This window comes from Haemorhous mexicanus, chromosome Z, assembly GCF_027477595.1.
Source record: "Haemorhous mexicanus isolate bHaeMex1 chromosome Z, bHaeMex1.pri, whole genome shotgun sequence".
Classification (NCBI taxonomy): domain Eukaryota; kingdom Metazoa; phylum Chordata; class Aves; order Passeriformes; family Fringillidae; genus Haemorhous; species Haemorhous mexicanus.
In genome coordinates, this window is record NC_082381.1 from 50,541,551 (window position 1) to 50,566,311 (window position 24,761).

Consider the following 24,761-nt stretch of genomic DNA (forward strand, 5'->3'; position numbering starts at 1 on the left):
TTATCAAACACCTACAGACAGTCCCTATCCTACACCTCAGTTTAGTACCTAAACACAAAGATGTTTGTTCAAACCAGTGTCTTAAATCTAAAGATTCCTCACTTAACCACCACTTGCCCATCAGTTACCACAAGCACTCTTAGTGTCTTAAAATCCTTCCCCGTGGTATAGGTCTACTGAATGTCCTCTGAAGACTCACATGCCACACTGAATTCAGCCTCAGTGTTGTATTATTTATGTTTTTAAGTATTTTGGAAGAAAAATAAGGTGTATTATACATTTGTATTTTTTTTTCCTTTGTAACTGATTAACATTAGAAAACACAAGTTCAGAACAGCTTCTTTCGGTCTCATACAAATGTCAGGGTGATTCAATCAGCCAAGGGGGCTGATGCCTACTGTAGCAGCTAAGGATGAAATACCAGGAATTCTAGATTGGAATGCATTTTATTTAGTGTATTTCCTACTTTTCTTTTTCATATAAGAAAAGCCTGTCCCAAAAAGACATTTATTACTTAGCAAGAGTTAACAATTACTCCCTAGTGATACATATATGTAACTTCCATGACAGCTTTGCTCAGTTTGTGGGTCAACACCGTATTCCTTAATGAAAGAAGGGAAAAACAGAGTTGCTGTTATGACGCAGGTGCTGAAATCTTGGTAACAGTTCCAGAGCAATATGAAACCCCTGTAAATCATTACTGCCTCACAAGGCAACCAAGGCAAATATTTTCCCAAACTACTCTTATTTTGCTAAGAGTGTCATCTTGTGGAATTCTTGGAACATTCTTTGGCCCTGATTGGCAGCTGAAGAGGAGGATTAGTTTTCCTCCTGGTGGAGTAATCCGTTATAGCTGAAGGTGATTACTTTTAAGAAAGCAATGTGTCAACAAAGCCAATGTTCCCTGACATCTACCACTAATGAGACACCATTCTTTTGTTTGCTTTCCAGTGGCATTTCCTAATGACAAAGTCTGGGGTAGTAGGAGTGGGGAGAATAGAGAGGCGTTTGGTTCTTTAAGCCACAGCAACCACACAGACTTTGATATCAAACTGTTGTAATCTCAGCTCAAAAGACACTTAGCACACTTAGAACTGTACAGACTTCATTGCACCTGATGGGTCAGAGTCCCCCACTCCCACTACCAGTTATTCTCACCTGCAAAGCTCTGTAGTCCTAATAGCAATTACCCTAATCAAAACATAAACTTTCTTCTTGATGTCACAGTACAAGAGGTGTTCCTTCAGATTGTCTAATTTTATCAACCTTTCTCTGATGATTGACAGTATTTTAGGCCATTATACTTTCCAATTAACAGCAGAATTAAGGAAAAAAAAAGTAAATTCTGAGAATGAAATTTATTTCCTGTAACCAAAGCTATAATCTGTGGCAGTATGCCAAAAAGCATTTGTATTTCTCTTCAATTATCTAAAGCATTCTTTTGAAGTAATACGCAAAAAAAATATGGTTTAGAAGCTTTAATGATTTTATGCATGTCAGCAGACAAAGGCAGTTTTCAAAGTACAGGCTCAGCACAACGCACTGTATAGTTGCTTAAATTTTCAACTGGTATCGTTCAGCCCACACAGCTTCTATATAGGATGTATATGTAGCATATAGGCACCTGGTTTGCAAAAAAACTGCAAATTCCCACAAAAAAAAAAAAAGCCAACCCCAAACCCCAAATAAAATATAAGAAAAAGAAGGTGATAAAAGGACAATATTCGAAATTGTCGCTCTTGCAGGATCCATGAACAGGTCAGAATACTTTATTAGTTTTGAAAACAAGCAATGAACTCTTTAATTAGCTTGTAATACTAAGACACACAGATGGAAGAATTCTGTTGAATAACTCAGCAGCACCATGGTACTCAACAGCAATTAATTCTCAGAGAAGTCAACACTTGGAAATAAGCCCACGATTCTAACAGTCTGCATTTTTCTAAACTCTTCCATCCAAATATCATGTAGCCTCAGTGTGCAAATGAATTGTTGCACAAAAAATTACCACCACATAGATGATTTAGAAGCATTAATATCTTCCTAGATATGAACACTCACATTTCCTATGAAAGGTTCTGGGATTTTAAAGAGGATTATTGTTTGTTTTTGTGTTAAAGTGGATTATTGTTTGCAGAGGGGCTCTTGGCAGAGTGTGAAGTGGACAAAATCAAGCATTTTCCACAATCAAAAATGTTGTCCATGAAAAGAGAATATAACTCATAGGTCTCAAGTGAACCAGAAGAGCTGCTGTCACTACTACCAGTACAAACTGGAAATAACCATTTGCAAAGCTCCAGCCACCTGTCCAGAGAACAAAATCATGCTTTTTTCAAAGAGAGCACAATGGCACTAGTAGCAATAAAGGTGATATACAAAAACACGAGTAAATATTAAACATAGATTCATAAACACTCACAAGTGTGTCTTTCAGTCATGAATGCTAGACTGTTTGTCCAAATAATTCATTACAGATGAGTACAGAATTCTCAATAACATATCACTGAACTTCACTAACACAGATGCTTCTATTGAGTTTCACACGTTGAGAAATATTTACTTAGTGTAATAGCGTAGTGAGTGCTAAGACTTCATTTTTGCATTTACTTTATAGTAAATAGCATCATTAATAAAGAAAACAAAACTGATAAATGTAAAAAAATGCATTGTGATGCATGATTTTTAGAGAAAGAGGGAAATAATTAATCTGTGCATTTTTGCTTTGCAAAATAATAGGCAAAAGTTTTTCCATTGTAATTAAAGAGAAAATATACTCTTCCATAAGAGTGTCTTGGGTTGCAATTTACAATGCAATGCTTTTACCCCGCCTCATTAAATATGGTAGAGAAGGCTGACTGGCTGCTCCTCCCCCAATGGAAGTACTTGACAAAATGAAAAGGCAAAGAAACCATACAAAACACAGCTTCATCATGATACTGAGGCATATGTATCTGGGTAGAAAAACCCTATAGCTGACCTAGCTAAGATAAAATGTCAAGAGCAATCTAACAATTCTTGCTCCTCAGGGCTTAAACATATCAGCAAAGGACAAGAAGGATTTCTGTCCTGACATCCATAGATAAGCAACTAAAAACCTAAAGAGAAGAATTTTAGGCTTCCTGACAAGCAGTTTGGCGTTCAGAAACACTGGACTTCCTTGTAGCTGAGCTGCTAGTTTGTTAAAATTGGAAGATGTAAAGGCAGAGATAGTATTTTTCATTAGTCCAGCTTGTACAGCTGGAGAAAAAAGGACAGCTTTTGGGTACAGGAGCCCTTCAGTTATGAAAATGTCCCTTCAAATTATGCACTTGGGAGCTGAAACCTCATAGGACAGGAAGACATTAGAAATCCTGGATTCTTTAGGGTTTAGGGCATACTTAAGTGTGCATATAAGATGCATAAAAAACTGTCTTCCATTTTCTGTTCTAGCTCCTTCCAAAACCTCTGTGTGCTCCCTAGGCAATAAATTCCTGTTTCTCAACTATATGAGAAGATAGCACCTCTTAACCCCTCTCTATTCCAGAGGCTCAAAGCCCTTTCTTCTCATTTCTCATTAAACTCAGCATAATTAAATTCATGGGCACTGTTACTAACATGCATATAACTTTGAAGTTCATTATTTCTTCAGAGCTGAAGAAAGACTTGTGTACAAACGAATTTGATGAGATTTACAATTATTCCACTTGTTCCAATTTATTTTTAAAAAACTGTCGCAACCTACCGAACCACCCTTGGGCTCATTTGTACCACATATGACCCCAACATCCCAACACAATTCTCACTCTGTTTTAAATGTGGAGTCAAATATGGTTATTAGCATGTGATGGCATAGGAAATCATCTCAGTTCTGGTGATCACTAGTGTTCCAGGAAGCACTACAGAGGGAGACCAGATTGTTTTGCCCTTGTAAACATTTCTTCATGTGGCAGACAAGTAGGAATGACTTGCCAGCAAAACCATAGCAGAGTTCCATGGCCCACCATGGCCACTAATGCTCATGTTCCCAGAGGATTCTTCACCAGATTCCAAGACTCTCTTGGATGAGGTGTCACTCTCCCACAGAGAGGTATAGACCTAGGAAATGTTGCAGTAGAAACAGGATGTTTGTAGACTGGTACACACTTCAACACCTCCTCCTAATCATGAATCCTCTCATTAATCACCATGGTTTCAGTAGGTACAAGGTGTGATTCTGTCTCTTGGATCCAGATAAATTCCTGTCAACCACTCAGACACACGGTACTGCTTCTGTAACTTTTCTGCACCACATGAAATTTTTGGTCTCATGGAGACGTCTTGCACCATATTTCGGAAGATGTGTAGGATGAACAAAGGGTCACGTAGAGTGGCATATATATTTGAAATTTCACAGCTCCAGCTTTGAGACTGATGGAGAATAAACTATACAGAAAATCTGCTACTCTTTTGCCTTCTGACACTTGCATTCTCTTTGTATTTCCTGTATGAACACATCAGAAACCATATGTGCCAGGTTAATTACACCAATAAACAGGAAAAAGTTCTTAGGCCAGGGATGGCCATCAGCCCAAAGATGACCTAAGAGGTTTCTCAGGTTTGTCAAGCTCATATCAAGCCTGGGATGGCCTAAGAATGCAGCATAAAGACACAGTTATTTAATTTCTGCCTAGTTTTTTTCAGCTCTATGTTTCTGGTGGTATAGTAGGAATCCTTGGTGTGACATTGGGTCTTGTGCCCTTGATGTGACTTTCTGAAGTAAACTGTCAGTCTTAGTCAATGAATTAGCCATCTAAATCACATACAGTTGAAGTCTTACAAAAGATGGGCTAATTTCTAACAGCTGAGCTCTAATATTTACTAATCTTTGAAAAACTTTCTATCAAAAAAATTTTAGCAATATTTTTTAATTAAGTCAGTGAATTTTGAGTTCACTTTTGAGATTAACAAGCTGGTTTTTTTTGGTTTTTTTTTTTTCTGAAAAGGCCCAAGAGAGTTATGGTGTTAATGTGCTCATTAATGATGATGAAATTTTTACTGGAATGCTTATTTTATTGCACTATGATACCAAGGAAAAGCAGATATGAAAATAATATCTCATACAAGCTGAATATCATACATAGAGGTGTAATAGAAGTGTTTTCCAGTGACATAGTGACATGTTTGGAAAGAAGGAAAGACTTCAGGGAAGGATAATGCAGAATGGGACAGAATATTGACTTCTATCCTGAGTGCAAGCCAAATAAAAAGCCACAACTACAAATAAGGTGATCTCCACACTAGAGTCTGTTGGGAGAGGTTCTGAGTGAGAAAATACACCAGTGGAGAAAGGTAGAATGAATTGCCTGAAGAGTAAAGATTGAAGAAAGGCATGGAAAAGCTGTCTCTTTTTTATGTAATGAGAAAGGAAATAAATTTTATGATCAATGCTAAAATGGAAAAGAAGCAACATATCTAAACTATAGAAATGGGAAATTTGGATTAGGCATTGAGAAACTATTAATACCTTTCCAACATCCAGAACCATACTCCCTACTGTTTGAGCAGAAAAATTGTGGAAGGAGATTTTAAAGGCCAGACTGGGCAACCATCCTCCAGGAATATCATAGGAACCAATCCTATTTTCAGAATAAGGATGAAGCAAATGATCTAAGGCTTCTGGTGGTAGGGTTTTCTGAAGAACGCTTTGCCATTTGAACGCCTCTTTTCATAGGGTTTCTTGTATCCCAAGCCATCAGGAAGATACATGTGATATAAGTACCAAAGGACTATCAGACTTGTATCCATGGCTTCCATGTGCCTCTTCTGTATAACAAATGAAAACAAAGTTAACAAAGTAAATGAAAACAGTGTTTCCCTTCTTTCTGCTTCAGAGAAGAACCCTCTTATAGATGAAAACAATGTGGATTTTAAAGTGCGGGGTGATAAGGGCAGGACGCCCATTATCTTGGTGGTGAGGGTCAGGACTGGGGTAATAAGGGACTGGTTTTATATAAAACAAACAAACAAACAAAACTCAGAAACTTGTTTTGCTTTAGATCAGATCTGCAGATGCTTTCAGTTGTCCAGGCATGAAGCTTTCTGGCCTGGCCAAGACTATGAAACAGTTCTCTTAATCTTAGCTAGCTGTCTGTCTAATTTTGTCTTAGACTGAGGTGCAACACCTGGTTATTGACAAGATGGACTTGTCACATGTTCAGAACCATTTTCTTGGCTGAACCACCCCATAGCTGCAGCCAAAACAACTTCAGTGAAGACCTCCAACAGTGGCTTCAGAAGTAAAATACAGAATTGGATTGAAAAATGGTCTCTATCCATATAGGAGCAAAGGGGAATAAAAGATGATAAAACTGAAGCACTGAAGCGTAGTGCTGCTTAGAGGGAGGATGTCTGGTATTCAGCAGCAAAGTCAGTTTGTGCTTAGTTTTCTCAGTTCCCCATCTCTCTCCTTCCATGTTTTTCATATATGTTTTAAAAATCCTGTAAAATGTATTTTCACATGCTCTTCCAAGTCTTTGTCATTGACACAAGCCCCTGTCATGTAAGTTCTGTAGGGGAAAAAAAAGTATCTTTCTTACTCATTATGTTGATACCTAGCCTGGTTTTACGCAGATCATATATAGGGATATATAATTAAGGCTGCTTAATGCAATCGGATTACAAGAGGTTTCATTACAGGTTTCTTATACAATCTTTTTATATTGCTGATAATGAACACATGATTGTTACATACACGTTATTTTCTATTAGTGGAATTCTCTAACAGTAGAGTGGTATAAAATATGGCTAAGAAGTATTCCAAAAAGTCATGTGAATCACTGAACTCAATCATGTTTTGAAGCACATTTTCAAAACATAACACAAACAGAATTTTCTGGACAACTTGGACACAGGACTGCAGCAATATAAAATGTGTTTTATTCTCAAGACATGTTCTAGATATTCCAAATCTAATAATAAATCAACTGTTACTGACTGGAGGAAAAGGGTCATCCATAAACAATGAGTGACAGTCTTCCAAAGACAGGTAATTTATTCCTTACAACGTACCCTAATTCAGGAGGAACATTTGACAACACTAGTCTCAGATCCTGTAACAATATCAGCCATCACAAGCTCCAAAAAAAGTAGTAGTAAATTTCTGCTTGTATATCCTGCTTGTAACTATTCAAGAAAATGTTGCTTTTAAAATAAAATCGCTGTGGTCTTCCCCAGTAACGTTCAGGAATCATTTACTGGTGGTAACTTCTTGCATTGCCCTGCTTCACTTGAAAGATGCCTTTCTTGTGGATTCTACCAAAAATGAGGAGGACGGGCATAAAGGTTTTAGGAACAAACATACTAAATCTGCTGCAGTCTGGGGTGCCCAGCAGCCAGAAGGAAACTTCTTCTTCTCTCCTCTCTGTACCCATCCGACTACGTATTTCTTTTGACGAGGAAACCGCGTCCCACCGACCGGGCGCTTTTCGCGCTCTTCCTCCCCTTGACAGCCAGGTGGGAGCAGGGGGAGGAGGCAGGGGCTGCAGGAGCCCCCCGCGCTCTGGTGTGCTGTGCTGCTGGGGGGAGCAGCGGGGCGGGCTCGGCGGCGCGGCGCTCTCCCGTCCTTCCTTCCTCCGCTTTTTTCCCTAAAGTTTATTGTAAAGGGGCAACGCTCGCGGGTCGGTCACGTGACCCTGACAGGTCCTGCCTATTGAGAGCCAGACCACCCACATAGAGGACGATGGAGCTGCTTAATAGAAACAGGCATGTAATTGTGAGGCTTTCCAGCACTCGGCAGAATGTCTGCAACCTAGGAGGGTTGTTTTTTTACATTTTCAGTTCCTTCGGCGTAAAGGGGGAGGGAGAGAGGGAGGGAGGGAGGAAGGAAAGAAGGAAGGAAGGAAGGAAGGAAGGAACTAAAAAGGGAAAGAAAGGAAAAGAAAGAAAGAAAGGAAAAGAAAGAAAGAAAGAGAAAGAAAGAAAGAAAGAAAGAAAGAAAGAAAGAAAGAAAGAAAGAAAGAAAGAAAGAAAGAAAGAAAGAAAGAAAGAAAGAAAGAAAGAAAGAAAGAAAGATAAAGAGAGAAACGCACAGATGTTCCATTTAAGCCGTCAGTACCAGTGAATGAGGGCGCACCCAGACCTCCAGCGCGGCTCAGCCCGAGCGGCTCCTGCAAGGGCAGCGATGGTAGGTGCCTTCCCTTCGGCGGGGCGGCAGCGGGCCGCGTCCGCGGGACCCGGCGGACAGGCCCGGGCCCGGGGCGGTGCTGGAGGGGCTACACGGGCCTTCGCCGGGGCCCGGAGGGGGCGGGGGGAACCTCCCTCTCGCAGTCGGGGGCCGGGGCTATCGACCGAGCACCGGGTGCGGCCCGAGCGGGAACGACAGCGCGGGGTACGGCGGGCGGGGTGTGACGGGGGCTCGGCGTGGAGCAGGGGCTGCGGGGCTTCCCCGGAGCTGGGCGCTGCTCCCCTTCGCCCGGCTTGGCGGTGAGGCGGCTCAGAGCTGCGGAAGGGATGCGCGGGGGACACGCCGCTGATGGGAGGCGGCTCCTGAGGTGATTGCAGCGCCGCAGAGGACGGCCGTCTCTGCATTTCGCACCTGTGTGAACTCTGGTCCGAACAAGCTGCCTTGTGGGGAGCAGAAACTTCTCTGGGGCTAGGTTCTAGAGGACAAGGGCCGCCTTAGGTTGAACTCAATACTGGCTTCAGCCTCCGGTTTCAGGACTGGACCCCTCGTGTGACTGGCACCGGGCACCATCAGGATCGGTACAGCGCTGCTGTAATCGGTCTCGTCGTGCTGTCTCACTGCTTCCAGGGACTGGAGAGTTCAGTGGCAGACCTCACCCTCTCCGCTGCCTTAGCCCCACTACGGGAGGTAGACCTGGGGGAGGCAAAAGCGAGGAGGGGAATGAGGAGACATCTGGTATCGTCAGATGGTTTTAGAAGAAGTTGGGAGCCAAAGTGGGTGTTTCACAGCTCCTAACCAGATAGCCTTTACGAGCTAGAGTCTCACCTTGTTTGAGTACCAGTCTCAGATTTCTGGTTGCGGCTACTGGGGGCATTGTGTGTCTGAATTGTAACATGACATTGTATCTGGACAGCAGGTAGCGTTGTTTAGAAATATTAGAGCTGAGGAGGGAGGGGAGGAGAAGGAACCTTTTAAAATCTGTTTGATTTTTAAGAGCCTGTAGATATAAAACTGGCAGCTCACTCTGAATTAAAATGTCTTAGGCTTCTCTGTTTTTATCCCTATTTCACACACACATGCACACACACGCACACACTCACACACACACACCTTTTATTTTGTTCTGCCTTTGCCACAGTGTATAAAGCCCTATTGAGACATGTAGGCGTGATGTGTAAACCGGATTAGCAGTATGAAAGAAAGACATACAATGAGCCTGAATTGTTTTACTTCCTTTTCATTTCTCACGCCTATATCTATAATAAATTTGTTGCTCCAGCAGTGGGTCAAAGAGATTGTGTCGTTCAGCTTTTTTTTCTTCAAGGCCTGATGGCAGAGATCATGGAAATGAATGCCCTGCCTTCTGGCACATGCAAAACTTGAGCTCTCTTTACACAGACCCGGTGTTGTCCAGGCTGGCTAGAAAAGGTTCAGTGTAACTTTCCCCTCTCAATGCACATTAATGTCCTGCAAGTGGTGGGGCATTTTGCCAGGAAAAGAATCTGATTTGAAGACTACCGGCGTTTATAGAGGTAAAGCCCCTCGTGGAATATGACAAAGTCTGCTAGGGCTGGGATGTCCTCGTGGCTTTGGACGGAGCGGGCTGTTCCTCCATCCACTAACTTCCACAGCTTCCCGTGAGCTCTTCTCCTCTGGGACTCCGCTGCTGTGCGGGAGGAGCCCAGAAGCCTCGGAGGCTCCTCTGGAGGCACAATTCCCCGCAGCCCTCCGCTGAAGAAAATGCCAGCGCTCCTGGGTTGGTGCTGTAGATCCCTCATTTGCTCCTTTGTGGCGTGCAGAGCAGCTTTCCATTAAAGGAGATCAGGGGTAATTAGCCGCATTATTTTGACAAGTTGGCTCGAGCAGTTCCCTTTCTTCCAGGGCTGAGGAGGGGGAGAGGCCGCCTGCCTCCTTCCCCAGGCGCGGGCGCTGAGCGGCGGCGCTGCCCTGCGGAGCGGCTCCCGCTGCGCACCGCCGGCCCCCGACGGCAGCCCCCGCCGGCCCGGTGGCCAGCACGGCACTTCCAGTGGAAAAGAAGAGGGAGATTCAGGCTGCCCTGCAGAATCCAGTGACTGTGATCTTATGTCATAGCCAGAATCAGGTGTGCTGGTGGAGCACAGGGCCGGGGCAGACCTGGGCACTTGGGCCATGCAAACCTGTGTGAGAGACAAAAATTTGAGGGAATAGAAAAAATCTGATTATTCTCCCATAAATCGGTCTTCTCCCACGGTCAGTGCTCTTGTAAACCGTACAAAAGGAACTCAAAGTGGCTGCGTTTTATTTCTGTCTTTTCTTTAGTAGGGTAATCTGACGCTCCAGCAATGCAAATGTTTTTGGTGGGTGTCTGCAGGTGAAGAGCAAACTGGAAAAAATGTGTTAAGTAACATCACTGTAAATATCTGTTACCATTGTTAATCTCGACTGGATTGATCCCTTACCTGGCTGGAGAAGTGCTCTGGAGCATCAGGGATTATGAATACAAAGGGAATGTATGTAAGAGACAGAGCATTACAAAATGAAGCCACTACGACTAAAGTCAATGCTGAAATTCTTGTACACCAGCCTGGGCTGTCTAGGCATTGAAAGGAACAGGTATGAATTGTTGTAGATTGTAGCCCCTCTACATAACGAGGCAACTTACTAGGCCCTCACCGCATAACATGTCCTAGGTAAGAAATCTGGGAGATCCCTTCGAGTTGCTGACGATGGAGATAGCCCTTGGTGTCGAGGAGCAGTTGCACACTCAGGGCATGCATATCACAGTCAGCAGTGCTTACAAATGTAAATAAGGGCAGATTGATTAGGAACATTATTGCCAGGAATGTAGCAAGCAGGCATCAGCTATGAGGCAGACGGGACAGCCACTGCTCTGACCACCCAAGTGGAGACTTTTACACTGACATTTCTTCCTTGAAGGGAAATAAAACCCCAACATACATACACACACCCATCCCAGAAACAAGACCAATTAGATCTCTGCAGTAATTAATCTCTTGTGTATCCTTAAAAAAAAAAAAAAAAAATCCTTCCAGACCACAGAGAGAGAGAGAGAGAGGGGAGATCAAGACAATGCTTGTTAAATTTGAGTCTTCAGATAGAGTTTTGGAACCAGCAGTGAGAACGGACTTTCGGGTACTGTGTGAAGACTATCAGGCAGGAGGGACGTAGGACAGCGCTGGGGATTCCAGGTGTTTGAAAGGACACTCTTCCCTGGTTTTGGAGCCTTCCAGGAGGCTGAACCAAAATGCTTCTGTGCCCATCCCTTCTTTCTCCATTCCCCTGCCCTGCTACCCGATCAGACACAGTGAGGTTGAGCATCTCCAGAAGCAGTGTCACATCACTTCCTAGCTAGATGGATGGTCACTTTCGCAAGTGGAAACTTGGAGGTGGCCGACTGCACCCCAGGAACAGGTTTAAGCCTCAAATAGAAAACAGCCTCCAGCTGCAACTGCTTCAGGTTTCCTTCTCCCATACGTATGTACCTACGTGTGCGTGCATGACAGCTTGCTGGTCCTAGCAGCTTTCCTGGAGAGTCCTGTGCGGGGCACAGGGCAGGGCCTTCACGGAGACAAGTTTCCCAGGGTGGGAAAAAACGGAGTTGGGATGAAATCAAAGGAAAAAGACACCCCCTAGCCGGCGGGTCTGGCCCTTGAAAGGTCCTGACAGTTGGTGCCTTTAGGCAGTCTCACGGACAAATCAGGGCGGTGCGGGGCGCAGCTCGCTCCCGCCGGCGGCCCCGGCTCCCGGGACGCTGCCAACCCGAGCTGCCGGCGTCGGGATGGCTCCGCTAAGGGAGGTCGCCAGCCCGCCGAAGGGTGGAGGACGCTTGCAGTGACCAGGGGCTCAGGGGTTTTGCTCAGGACCACTGCCCCAGGTACACGCACGGCGGGAGAGGGAGAGGTGCGCAGTGCCGGCGGGTTTGTCGAGCCGGGCACCGCACCAGGCGGGGGCTGCACGGGATTCTCTTCTCACCTCAGGTCTCCATGCCCCTCTCTTCGCTGCATTTCTCCCACCCGCCCTCCAGCTCCCGAACTCTTTACAGCCGCGCTCCTCTGCAGGCATGTAGCAGCCGTCCTGCAGGAAGGCAACCCCCCAGAGCACCTCCCCGGCTCGGGCCGGGGGCGGAGGGAAGGGCTTTCCGCTGCCCCCCGTCCCGGTGCCCATGGGTGTCCGCCACGGCCCGTAGTTGCCTCCGCGGGGAGCAGCGCTTTGGGTCGGGGCCGGAGCTCGGGACTGGGGGGGAAGCGCGCAGCTCTAGAGGCAGCAATTAATGGCTGATTCTTAATGAAGAGAGACGCGGAGAAGCGGTGCCAAAAAAGTAAACAATCGCGTGTAGTTCGAGAAATGTTTAGCGCGGCCAGGAAGGCTGAGTTTCATGGACTTTTACACTAAAAACATTAGAATTGGCTTTCCTCAGGTTTCAGTTAAAGAATGAGTCCTAAGTAGAAACAGCTAGCTACCGCGCGGCTTTAAATCCCTTAAGTGTTAAATTTTCATTGTGTTTTTCTAACTAGACGGAGTGGTTTTCTTGCAAGGAACAAAGTCTCCTCTTTAGTTAAAAGGAGAGGGGGAGAAAAATCTGGCATTTCTACCGCAATATCCACCACCCTGTCATTATTTCTGCAAGCCTGGGAATTCAGCTCGGACCTCCCAGTATTTGTTGCAGCTCGAGGCCAAGGTGCCTCTAAAAGGATTTTCTTTTAAGGCCTTTAGAAATCGTTTAATGCTGCTTTTTCTTCGTTTCCCTCTCCTTTTCTTAAAAGGGAAAAATGTATTTCTATATGTCCCTGGCAAGAAAGTTCCGCGCGTGTATTTGCAAGCATCCCGGACGGGGATCGGGGGAGGGGAGTAAGGGGAGGGGGGAGTAACGCTCTTGAAAAGAAAACGAAGAAGAAAGAGGGAGAAGGCATTCCTTAATGGAAGTATTGCACGCAAGGAAGACTGGATCTCTTTAAGGCTCCCCCTGAAGCTGGAGATGCACACACAAGGGTTGCCGGCCTGGGTGGTCTCTCTACTTTGGTGAGCTGTTGCTAAGCAGCTAATAATAGTCATGTTTGCTGAGTAATTTCTGCCCTCCCCGAGCCAATCACCTCGCAGAAACCCAAGCCATCTGACAGCCCCGGGGGCGGGCTCTCAGCCCCTTTTTTTTTCCCTCCCTCTCTCGCTCTCTCTCCACTCATACTCCCCCCACCTCCCCCCCCACCCCTCCTCCTCCTCCTCCTCCTCCTCCTCCTCTTTATCCAAATGGAGAGAGTCCTTTTTTTCTTCTTCATCTCATCTCTGGAGCCGAGGGGCTGCAGCTCGGTGCTGCCGCGCACACACCGGGGGAGAGCGCCAGGCAGCCGCCCGCCCGCCGCCGCGGCGGGGCCAACCGCGGAACCCCGCCGGCCCCGCGGCCCGCGGGAAGCACCCGGGCCCTGAAGCAGGATGGTGCAGCGCGGCGAGGCAGCCCAGCAGCAGCAGCAGCAGCCGCGGCCCGCCGCGCCGCCGCCCCGCCGCCGCCGCTGAGCGCCGCCGCGGACAGCGGCTTCCCCGAGGCAGCGGAGGCCGGCCGGAGGAGGCGATTTCAACCGGAGCGGAGGATAGCGCGGCGGCCGGGGGATCCCGGGGGTCGCGCCCGCCCGTCCGCCCGCCCTCGCCGGGCGCGGGGAGCGACCGCCTGCAGCTCGGGGTCCGCGCGCGATGTGGCAATGGGAGGCGCGGGGAGCGACTCGGCCGGAGCGGCCGCGGCGGCAGCCGCCGCCCCGCGCCCCGCGTGAGGCGGCCGCGCCGCACCAGCCCCAGCAGCAGCCCCGGCGGCGGCGGCGGCAGCAGCGGCGGCAGCAGCCCCCGCAGCAGCAGCATCAGCCCGCGGCCCGCAACGCCGCCAGCCCCCCGCGGCCCCGCCGCACCCCCGGGGCCCCGGGCCCCGCCGCGGCAGCGCCAGCGGCAGCTCTCCCGTCCCGCCGGCGGCGGCAACATGGCCTCGGCCGGTAACGCGTCGGAGCCGGAGACAAGCAGCAGCGCGGGCGGCGGAGGCCACCCCGGCCGGGCGCCGAGAAACGGCGGCGGGAGGCGGCGAAGGACTGGAGGGAATCGGCGCGCCGCGGTGCCCGACCGGGAGTATCTGCAGCGACCAAGCTACTGCGATGCGGCTTTCGCCTTGGAGCAGATTTCAAAGGTGCATTCAATCTCTCACTCTTTTTTCCAGAGATACACGCTAGTGGTAGTGCTGCTTTTTCCGCGGGGGAGGAGGAGGGAGGTGGTGTGTTTTCTCGCGGGGGTGGAAGGAGGAGATGGAAACTAAACGGCCACCAATAAAATGCTGGGAAAAAGAGAGGGACGTCTGTGACTCTTCAGTGCGGGAGAGAGTGCCCTCCTTCCCTCCCTGCTCGCCTGTGCCTGCCCTGGTGCGTGCCTGTGCTGCGGAGCACTTCTCCTCCTAAACTTCCCGTAATAGCCTCGGCTCGGTCCCGGCCTCCCCATGGCTAAGCCCAGGCCCGCTCTCCCGCTTCCCCCCTCTCTCTCTCTCTCCCCGCTTCCTTTCTGCTTCTCCATCCCCTCGTAGCGCCCTGCGATCTCGGCAACACCCGCTCCCGGCCGGAACAGGGGAGAAACCGGCCGGCTTCTTGGCAGAAGCTGGGCTTTTGTGAAGTTTTCCGCCCAGCGCCGAGACGGCGGCTGCCCTGGGAGAACGGGGTCCCCCAGCAAAGAAAGCAGCGGTTTTCTCCCTTGCCTGGCGGCCGGAGGGGGAGCGAGGGCCATAAACAAATTGCCTCCTTAACCCTGCCGCGCCGGTCCCCGCGGAGGACTGGAGGTGCCGGGCGGGGCGGCGGGACAGCCCCGGCCGCCAATCTCCGCTGGCCAAAAAATGTTCAAAGTAAACAATCTCCAAAAGCTGCCTTGCTGCAGGGATGGTTTCACTTCAGGGAGCGGATTTCTAGGCTTTGTAAGAAGAGGGAAAGGAGGAGGAAAAAAAAAAAATCCATGTGGCTGCCCTCTTCCGTTCACAAATATTGTCGTAACTTACAGATGGCTGCTCTACTTCCTAATTCAGATCACACAGCGTCTCCAAACTCTATGGAAATGAATTACTGCAGATGTTACAGCGCTGCTCACCACGTGGGTCTTAGCACCAAGCCCCTGCTAGGAGCTGGGAATGGGGAAAACGGCCACTGCTATCTGTCACACAATCCCCCCGCCTTTCCTCCCAGCCATTCTGGGGTTCCAAACAGAACAGGAAAAGGGACTTTTCTTTCTAGTGGTTGTTGAGGTTTGTCGGAAGTGGTTCCTTCCTCCCTGGAGCCACAGGTCTCGCCAGCGCGAATGCTTTGCAGCCTGAGCTGGTGGCGATGCCTCGGGCAAGAGAAGAGTAAAGTGGTGGCCGGCACAGGCGAGGGCCTGGGGGCCCTACGCAGTGTTGTCACCCCCAACCCGCGTGTTAGTCTGGGGCAAGGATGCAGACGGCAGGTACATCTTGTCCCTGAGTGAGTGCTCGAGGGTGGCTGCTCGGCAAGGCCGCGGGGCAAGGGGCCCTGCTGGAAGGATGCCTGTTTGAGCTGTTCGCGGCGCTCCATCCTTCCTCCGGGGACTGCGCCCCGGGAGACACGAGCTGTCCCGCTCGTGGGAGGGCTGGGGGGCTCCCCCCGCTTCTGCGGCTGCCGTAGCCCGCAACTACTGACCTCTTCTTGCTTTGCAGGGGAAGGCGACGGGACGGAAAGCGCCGCTGTGGCTGCGAGCAAAGTTTCAGAGACTGTTGTTTAAACTGGGCTGTTACATTCAGAAAAACTGCGGGAAGTTTTTGGTTGTCGGCCTCCTGATATTTGGGGCTTTCGCTGTAGGATTAAGGGCAGCTAATCTCGAGACCAACGTGGAGGAGCTGTGGGTGGAAGGTAAGTCCGGGGGGGTGCCCCTGTTTTCTGTGGCCGTCACTGCCCGTCTGGCGGGCCGGGTAGAGCTGCCCGGGGCCGCTCAGCATGCCCGGGAGAGGCGGCCGCCGGCGGGGAAGGCGGGCGGCTGTCGGGGCGGGAGGCGGGCACTGAGCTGGGGCGCGCAGCCCCGGGCGGCGCGTACCACTACTCCGCCCGCGGGGGGCCGCGGCGTCCAGGCCGTGCACGCGGCGGAGGGCTGCCGGGACAGCCCGTCTCCAGCGCCCCGTACCCTCGCCTCTACCCCGCCTCGCAGTGCGGGCGAGGTGCGGGCGGCGGTTTCCGCGTCCTCGCCCGCGGCGGGAAGCGGCAGCGCTGCCGGGAGGTCTCCCCTCCGCCATTTTGGGAGTGCGCGCGGCCGCGGCGGGGGAGGGGCTGGCGGCGCGGCGGGGCGGGAGCCTGTGTGTGGTCCTGGCCTTGGACAGATTTCAGCTGTGGGGAGCGCGGGGCGCAGCGCTGGAAAAAAAAAAAAAAAAAAAAAAGGAAAATAAGAGAGGGAAAGAACGAGGAAAAAAAACCAAAAACCACAACCACGAAAGAAAGGCAGCCGAGGCGAAGCGGAGCCCGGCGTGGGGCAGCCAGCCGGGCGGCGCACCCCGCGCTGGGAGCCATGGCTCCAGGCGGCCGCGGATTTGGGGTTTAGGTGTAGTCCGTAGTGGTGTTTTTTTCTTCTTTTGTTTTCTTTCTCTCGTTTTCTTTTTTTCGCTTTGGTTTTTTTTTTGTTTGTTTGTTTTTTTGTGGGTTTTTATTTTGTTTTGTTCCCCCCCGCCCCCATTTTTCTTTTTTTCGGGGGCGGGGGGAAATACTATTTATTAAGGATCACTTTCTGCCGTTAACTGCAGGGTCGGCGTGGAAACAGAGTTCCTTGTCTGCAGCAATTACTACTCTAGGTTTATGTCAAAGTAGCTTGCAGCAGTATTTGGCTTATAAAAGTTAATATGAGAGGCTGCATAAATAATAATTTCTAAATAGTTCTCTGTATGTGTATGTGTGGAAAAGCTAGGGCTGAGTGCAGACAAAGTCGGTGCCTGTTCTGGAGGTGGTCTGTCCTGCCCGAGGGGAATTCGGAGTCCATCCTTGCAGATGACAGCCGTATTGGGGTCAGGATTGGATTCGCCAGTCATTTAGTAGGGGCTGGTTTTTTCTGTTGTGGAAAATAGTGATCTTTTTTTGGTCCCTGTAGTGTAGACCAGGAGTTCAAAATGCGATGAGATCTGCTACCAGCCGTTCTGCCTGAGAAACTGAACAAGGCACTGCTGGGTCCCATCTGTAGGCAGGACGTGCAGTCAGAGTTTGCACTGGTCGCTAACTGCAATACCTTAAAGACTAATGAAAATGACTGTGAATCTTGTTTTTCTTTGCTGTTAATTTTTCTTCCAAACACACCGTGAGGTTGTTGTGGAGAGGTTTCTTTTGTCAGTTTTTGTTCTTAGGTATTTTGTTTCTGCTTTTCTGTGTTAGATAGATTAATATGTGATTGCAATTCCATCCCACATGCTCCCCTGACATTTATTATCCTGATGCTACTGGTGTTTGCTTGCTTGGAAGGGTGATCCTATTCAATTAGTGCCACCTGCTTTTTGTAGCCAAGAAACTACTTGCTGATGATGCCTCAGTGACTGGCCTGTCAGTAAAAATACACTTCTCAAGGGAAAAAAAATAGGATTTGCAAAATAGTTGCTACTCTTGTCTCTTCTAATGTCAGTATTGTTATGGGGAAGGAGTGGGGGGAAGTGCCTAGTATAGAATCTAGTGGAAATTGATCTCTGAGGTTTTTATGGACAAGATGAATTTATAATGTAGCTAGTTTGACAGAGTTGATCTATGTAATTTCTATGTAGTTTAGTTTAGCATCTATTTAGTTTAGTTATTTCCTTGCAAAGAAATTAAAACTCTGCATTTAGAAACCGTTGCATTTCAAAACTAACCAGCAAAAGCTAGCAGATTAAGGTGAAATAAAATATTCTGGATTAAATTTATTTTCTAGTTTTCCCATTCTAGCACTACATGACCATTCACAGAAAAGAGCTTGCAATAATGTGCTTGCTTGGTAGAGGCTCTGTAAGTGTTCTGCTCATGAACCAGGGTGTTGTACAACTAAACCTAACAGATAGCAATTGCATATTTTTGTTGCTAAACTACAAACAGGAGTACAGATTGAGAGTTTGAGATGGAACAGATAGCATGGAGAATGCCATTCTTCCTATGCAGAAGTGCAAAGCACACCAAACTTTTTCTACTGCACTTACATGGACCTGGTCCTAATAGCTTGAAAGTACCTTCCATGGAGGTTGGTACAGTAAGGGACTCTTTAGATCAAGGTTTCTTAGTGAAGGAGTGGCTGAATTGTCCTGTTTATTAAAACAGCTGTCTTACTTTACCTTTTGTTTACTGAGAGTTTGGATGAACGAGGCAATGCTGGCCAAATACAGAATCATAGAATTGTTTAAGTTGGAAAAGATTTGTAATATCATCAAATCCAATTGCTAAGCCCGCACCATTGTGTTCACCACTGAACCATGTCTTTAAATGTCACATCTAAACACCTTTTAAATACCTCTAGGGATGGTAATTCAGGGGTGGCCTCTTCCAGTGCTTAACAGTCCTTTCTGTGAAGAAATTTTTTTGCTATCCAATCTAAACCTTTCCTGGAGCAACTTGAGAGCATTATCTCCCATCCTGTCACTTGTTGCCTACATCCTCCATTCAGGTAGCTTAGAGAGGGATGAGGTCATCCCAAGGCTGCACTTCTCCAGGCTAAATTACCTCAGCTCCCTCAGCTGCTCCTCACAGGACTTGTGCTCCATTGCCCTTCTCTGGACTTGCTTCAGCCCCTCATACTTTCTTGTAGTGAGGGGCCCAAAACTGAACACAGAATTCAAGGTGTGGCCTCAGTGCTGAGTACAGGGGTACAGCCATTGCCCTGGTCCTGCTGGTCACACTGTTGCTGGTGCAGGCCAGGATGCCATTGGCCTTCTTGGCCACCTGGGCACAGCTGGCTCATGTTCAGCACCCCCAGGTCTGTTTCCTGGGGTAGCTTTCCAGCCGCTCTTCCCCAAGCCTGTAGTCCTGCATGGAGCTGTCGTGACTCAAGGACAGGACCTGACGCTTCATGTTATAGAACACGGTATGAAGCTCACATCATTGGCATTGACCCATTAATCCAGCCTATCCAGGTCCCTCTGCAGAGCTTTCCTGTCTTCCCGCAGATCAACACTCCCACCCAGCTTGGTGATATCTGGGAACTGACTGAGGGAGCCTTTGAACTGCTCATCCAAATAATTGCTAAAGCTATTTAACAGGACTTGTCCTATCACTGAGCCCTGGGGAGCCCCTCCAGTCACTGGCCACCAGCTGGATGAAACTCTCTCTGGGCCCTGCCATCCAGCCAGTTTTTAACCGGCAAACAGTGCACCTGTCCAAACCATGAGCAGCCAGTATCACCAGGACAATGCTGTAGGAAACAGTGTTAAAGGCATTATTAAAGTTCAGGTAGACAATATCCGTAGCCTTTTCCTCATCCACTAAGCTGTCAAAGAAGGTAAGATTGGTGAAGTAGCATCTGCCTTTCCCAACCGCATTCCAGCTAGGCCTGATTCCTGGACTGTCTTGTATGTGCTGTGTATAGGTTACTTGAAATATACTTCAAGTAACAGTTTTGATTTGCTACTGAAACTTTTTACAGTTATTATTGCTGAATAAATTGGCAGTATTTAAAGAGAGAAATTTGATATGGTCTGTTTCTGAATACCATGGAACATAATACATCACTGAAGTTTGCTGGAAGTAAATGGTTGCTTTAAAATCATAACAGAATTAATTAACAAACAGTGAAGTGAACTTTGAATGAGTTTTAAGACCATGCACATTCCAAGTTAAATGATTAGTAGTCTGAGCCTGCAGCTGTTATGGTTGAAATATTTACATGAGTTTAGAAGCTCACCTGGTAGAGAGAGATCTTCGAAACATCATTCTTTCAGATTTCCTGTAGTAGTCGTCCTCCTTCAAAATTTATGCTAGCATTCTTGGCCTTCTCTGAGCCTCCTGATACCGAAGTGGCTTTCCTCTCAGCTTGTTTCTTGGCACTGAGTGTTGTAGAGTAGCTTTTTGTTTTTTGGGGTTTCTTTTAAACATAGTCCTGTTCTGGCTGCTGTTCAGAATACTTGAGTTATTACTCTATGTCCCACAGTGGCTCCATCTATGTTGCTGTCTTCTAGACTTGCTCTCAGTCATCTTTGCCTATCTTTTCAGCACAGGTAGGAAAAGAGATCTATCATCCTCATGGCATACCTTGCTGCTGGTGGCGGTGGGAAGGAGTTGTCTGCCAGGGCAGACAAATACTGTACTGACATTTTAATGGCAGTTCTGTTATTCAGCTTGAGTTGAACTGCTGTATGTGGGTGTCCATGCATTCTGGAGTTATGGAGACTGTTTAGCATCTTTATACATTGTACACACACACAGAGAAAAAAAAGACTTAGAATTGATTTCCTCGGTGACTGAATTTTGTTGGACACAGATGTGCTTTTAGAATCATCCATTCATAGCTAGAGAGTGCTCAGGATGGAAAAGAAATCATGCTCATAACTGGATATGTTTATTTGCTACCACTCTAAATAGGCAGTCTAAGACCCAGTGTGTCAGCAGCAGTCACACATGTAAATTCACAGCCTCTGCTTCTGAAAGAAGGTAGTTTTGTGGCTCCAGAGAAGGTTCTGTTAAATGAAGCTTGAAATTTGGCTACTGCAGTGCCTTAAATGATGTTAATTGGAGCAGCTTATAATGGGGGAGATGGTCTGGTCTTGTGCTTTGGTATTTCATTTCATGTCATCATTGTTTTGGGATTTTTTTCTCCTCATTTTTTTTCATTAGCTTTCTTCCTTAAGTGGTCAAAGATCATGCTGTTCTTCCCTTCATTTTTTTCTTTCTTCACTTTTTGCACTAGATGAAGCTCAGTCAGACTATTTCCTCCTTAAGTAGTCCTCTTCACAAAGCTTTGTGAAGATTTGTGAGCTTGAACTGAGCTATAACATGCGGAGCTCCTTCTTTAAGACAGTTTGAAGGAAGAGGGTGGATGATACAAATGGGTAGGACATCTTGCAGAGAGTGCCTCAGAAGCTGCCTGCTTCAGTTCAGGTATGTGGAATAAAGTGAGTGTGTTCAAATTGTAAGTGAATTAGGATTGAGTGTGTACAGCAGAAATACTTTGTAAGTCAAGATTTGGACTATGTGTAGTATTATTTCCTTTTTCTCTTAAGGGACAAAAATCAGGTTGCTCTATTGTACTTATGGCTGACCTTTTTAAAATATGTTAATCCACCCGTGCAAGTTAAGAATGAGGTGAAAATGAGGAAAGTGTGTGAATGATGCAGGAACCCTTATTATTTGTAAGATTATCAGTTTTCTTAACTCAGCAAGATTAGGTGCAGGTTTAGAGAAAAGTTGTTCTTAGGTTCTGCCTAAAGGCACCAGTTAACTTTACACTAGTATTCTTTGGAGAAACAGAATAGTAACAGAACAGATCTGTCTGAATTTGTTTTTTCATGGGAGAAAAATTTATGTAAATGGGCTGAAGTAACATGCTTGGTTTGAGTATAGTTAGTAGGACTTGACAGAGTCAAGTGCAATTCCTTTCTCCCACAACCAAATGCATTTGTGGACAGCAGCAGGGGAGTATTGTATTAGATGAGCTTGCTCCTGTATCACCACATTGGCACGGTGTAGAAATTGTTACAGAAGTTACTCTCCTCTTCAGTCCATCACAACAGTTGTTGGCAGGCTCTGTGGCAGTCAAGACATTGTCTCTGATCACATCACCCAGTTCATTAGTTTCCTGTGAGTCAGGTGACTTAAGATCTTACTTATCCTCAGATGCTGTCTTGCACTGTGTTGCGTTCCTCAGTGCATATTGAAAGTTCTCTGGGAGGTGTTCATCTGGAAAATTTCCAGGCCACTATTTTATCTGACTTTGGTACAATTATTTATTACATCTCTTTTTTTTTCCACATGATAGCTGAAGGATGGTCATCTGAGCAACATGTTTATTTAAATGTTTACTGATGAAGCACAAAAGTATTTTGGTCCATGCTACTGTTTTGAAAAGGAACATCAAATTCTAATATTTACATGACATCTGTGGATAAAAACATCAGGGCAGTTGGTGTTATGTTCCTTTGAATTTGAACTCTCTCTGCTTCTGTGTGTTGAAAGTTGTTAGGAAAAGATGTTTACAGGTTTTACTTATATGTTTGTTTAATTGATTGTCATCTTTCAAGAGCCCGCTATTAAGTTCAAAATCACTGAAGACCTCTGTTAAGTTCCATCTTGACAGGCATCCACATAATTGCTCGGAGCTGGTGCTCCTTGATGAAAAGCTTGCACATGATAAAAATCCCTGCAGGTTCAGTACATAAAATTCCTCTTTTATCTGTAAGAGTTTTAATAAAGGTATTGCCATTCTTTGGTCAGTAAAAAGGTAGAGGATGAAATCCTTAATTCACTGAATGTAGTGGGAGAACTTGGGATGACTTTAGAGTGACCAGGGTTTATCCATGTACAAAGCCAGAGCAGACTAACAGTGTGCCTATGTTTTAGCCTCTTCAGGGAAGGGAAAGAGAAGCTCCTCCTGTAGAATTTGCACCCCTCAAAGCTCTAAGTGCATTGTTACATGGTTCCTTCTGCCTTTCAGACTTCAGAGGCATTTAATTTACTCAAGGCTGGAGCAAATTAATCTTCATTGTTATTTCCAAATTTAACAGTGTTGCCAGTGCTCTGCTAGAATGTGCCCTACAGATCATTGTTTGGAAGGATCTGTTTCTTTCTCTGTTGGAATGTGTACTTAAACAGGGTGGCGCCTGGGCAATGCCATTGTGCTCCTCTTCTGAGCTTTGAGTGTCATCTTGTGCTCTGGGGATTTTGCTGCTTACGAACAGGGTTTGAAGGCATTTCTGTAGCTCTGGAGAGCTTGCAGATTTTGGTACAGAAGTCCTGGAGTGAAATAGAATAGCTGAAAGCAACATTGCCTTATTGTTGTTCCTCATGCTGCTGTTACTGAGCAGGAACAGGAAAGTGTAGGTAAGCAAAAGACCTGAATCAGCTGTAGGGGCTGGCTGCTACTGAAGTTGTGGTGCTATGTGGATGTGGTGGTGAGTGGTTTGGGCCCTACTTACTACCAGCTCTTGCTACCTACTAAGTGGCCTGGTTTTATGTTTATTTGCTTGTTTTTGTAGAGAACTGGCCTTCCTTCCTCATTATTCATCAGCAGCCAGTGGGTTCAGAAAAGAATGAACTCTAAAAGCCATGGGTGTTCAAGCTTGCTTTCAGCATAGAATGCATTAAGGTAAACCTGAGCTGCTCACCCTGAATCTGTCAATTTTCATGATTTTTTTTTTCTTTTTTTTTTTGTGGTTAGAGGTGGTCCAAGCCCTGTCATTATATAATATTTTTGATGTTTCCCCAGATAGTCATAATATGATGTAGTGTATGCATGTAACTGTTCTTGACCACTCAACAGATTTAAAGGCTGTTACATCCAAGTGAAGGCTGCACTTACACATAACTGTTAGGAGGCTCCAAAATATGACAGCTTCCAGATGTATGAACCAACTGATCCCTTTGTTTAGATTAGGCACCACAGCTGATGCCTAGAGTAGTGCTGGCTGGACAAAGCTATGGGAGATTTGTCTGCTTTCCATAGTGCCGTGTTTATATTTCAGTTGGATTTTTTTCTTAAAAACTGACCTCCCTATGACCTGTTGGAGCTGTGTCCACTAGGATGCTGGTTTTGATGTGTTTGCAATTACTTTCCTTTTGGTGTCCAATGGAACATGTTCTCATTTTCACACTCATGGACTATTACGCACAATTTTTTTAACTTAACTGTTAATTGCCTGCTTCAACCTGTAACCACTCAGATAAAACCATGCTTGTAAAGTTCTTTGCCCCACAGCTAGCTTTTTTTCTGATTGGTTAAAACAGCATTTTGGTTATAGATCTTGTCGGGCTGTTACTTGTCAGGTGTTCTCTTCTGTATACAGAATAAAGTCCAATCCTTTGCACAGTGCTTTTTCTGTCTACAGATGGTGGTGTGTGTATATGTAGCTCTAGCTGCTCTATTTTAGAGTTCAGCAGGATCTGGAGTGCAGAATTTTATCAAGAAGTTCACTCTACTTTGTATATACTATTCAGTTACATGCATTTTCTCAGCGATCCTTATTTTCTTCAGTATTTGTCTTATTTTTCTTCAGTATTTAAGGCTTTGGTTCTTTTCATTTCTCTGATCTCTGCTGCCTTGTAATATGCAGGAAGTCTTGCCCCCATTATGTTTGTGAGTTACTCTTCCAGGGAAAACCTGAAGAAATCAGTAAAACTTCTTGAGGTCTGCATGACAGTTCTATTATAAGAATGTAGTCGCCTCTCAAAGTGCAGAAAAGTAAAGATGCACAGTATTCATTAATAATTAAGAAACCATGCTGTTTTCTGCCTTGTTCTGCTGATGCTTTGCTGGAGTGGCAGATTCCCAAGATGGTGCTTCATGACAGAAAACTCTGTGCTTTAAAGTGTGATATCTGTGCTGAGAATGTGTGCCATGTTATAATGGCCCCTTCATTTCTGTGTCCATGAATTAAGGAGAACAGGAAGATATTTCACTCCAGTTTTGCATATGCTGTTATATTTTATTATCCACTCAGATTATATGACTGATGAATACCATA

General features: G+C 46.5%; 1 protein-coding gene across 1 annotated transcript in view; it reads left to right on the forward strand.

The window, feature by feature from the left end:
• The first annotated feature begins 13,309 nt into the window (after positions 1-13,309).
• Positions 13,310-24,761, forward strand: part of PTCH1 (patched 1) — a 68,008-nt gene continuing 56,556 nt past the window's right edge. The window contains exons 1-2 of the mRNA XM_059873770.1: positions 13,310-14,300; positions 15,819-16,011. Of these exons, the coding sequence (XP_059729753.1) occupies positions 14,100-14,300; positions 15,819-16,011 (394 nt within the window). The 5' untranslated portion in view covers positions 13,310-14,099. The remainder of the gene's footprint in view (positions 14,301-15,818; positions 16,012-24,761) is intronic.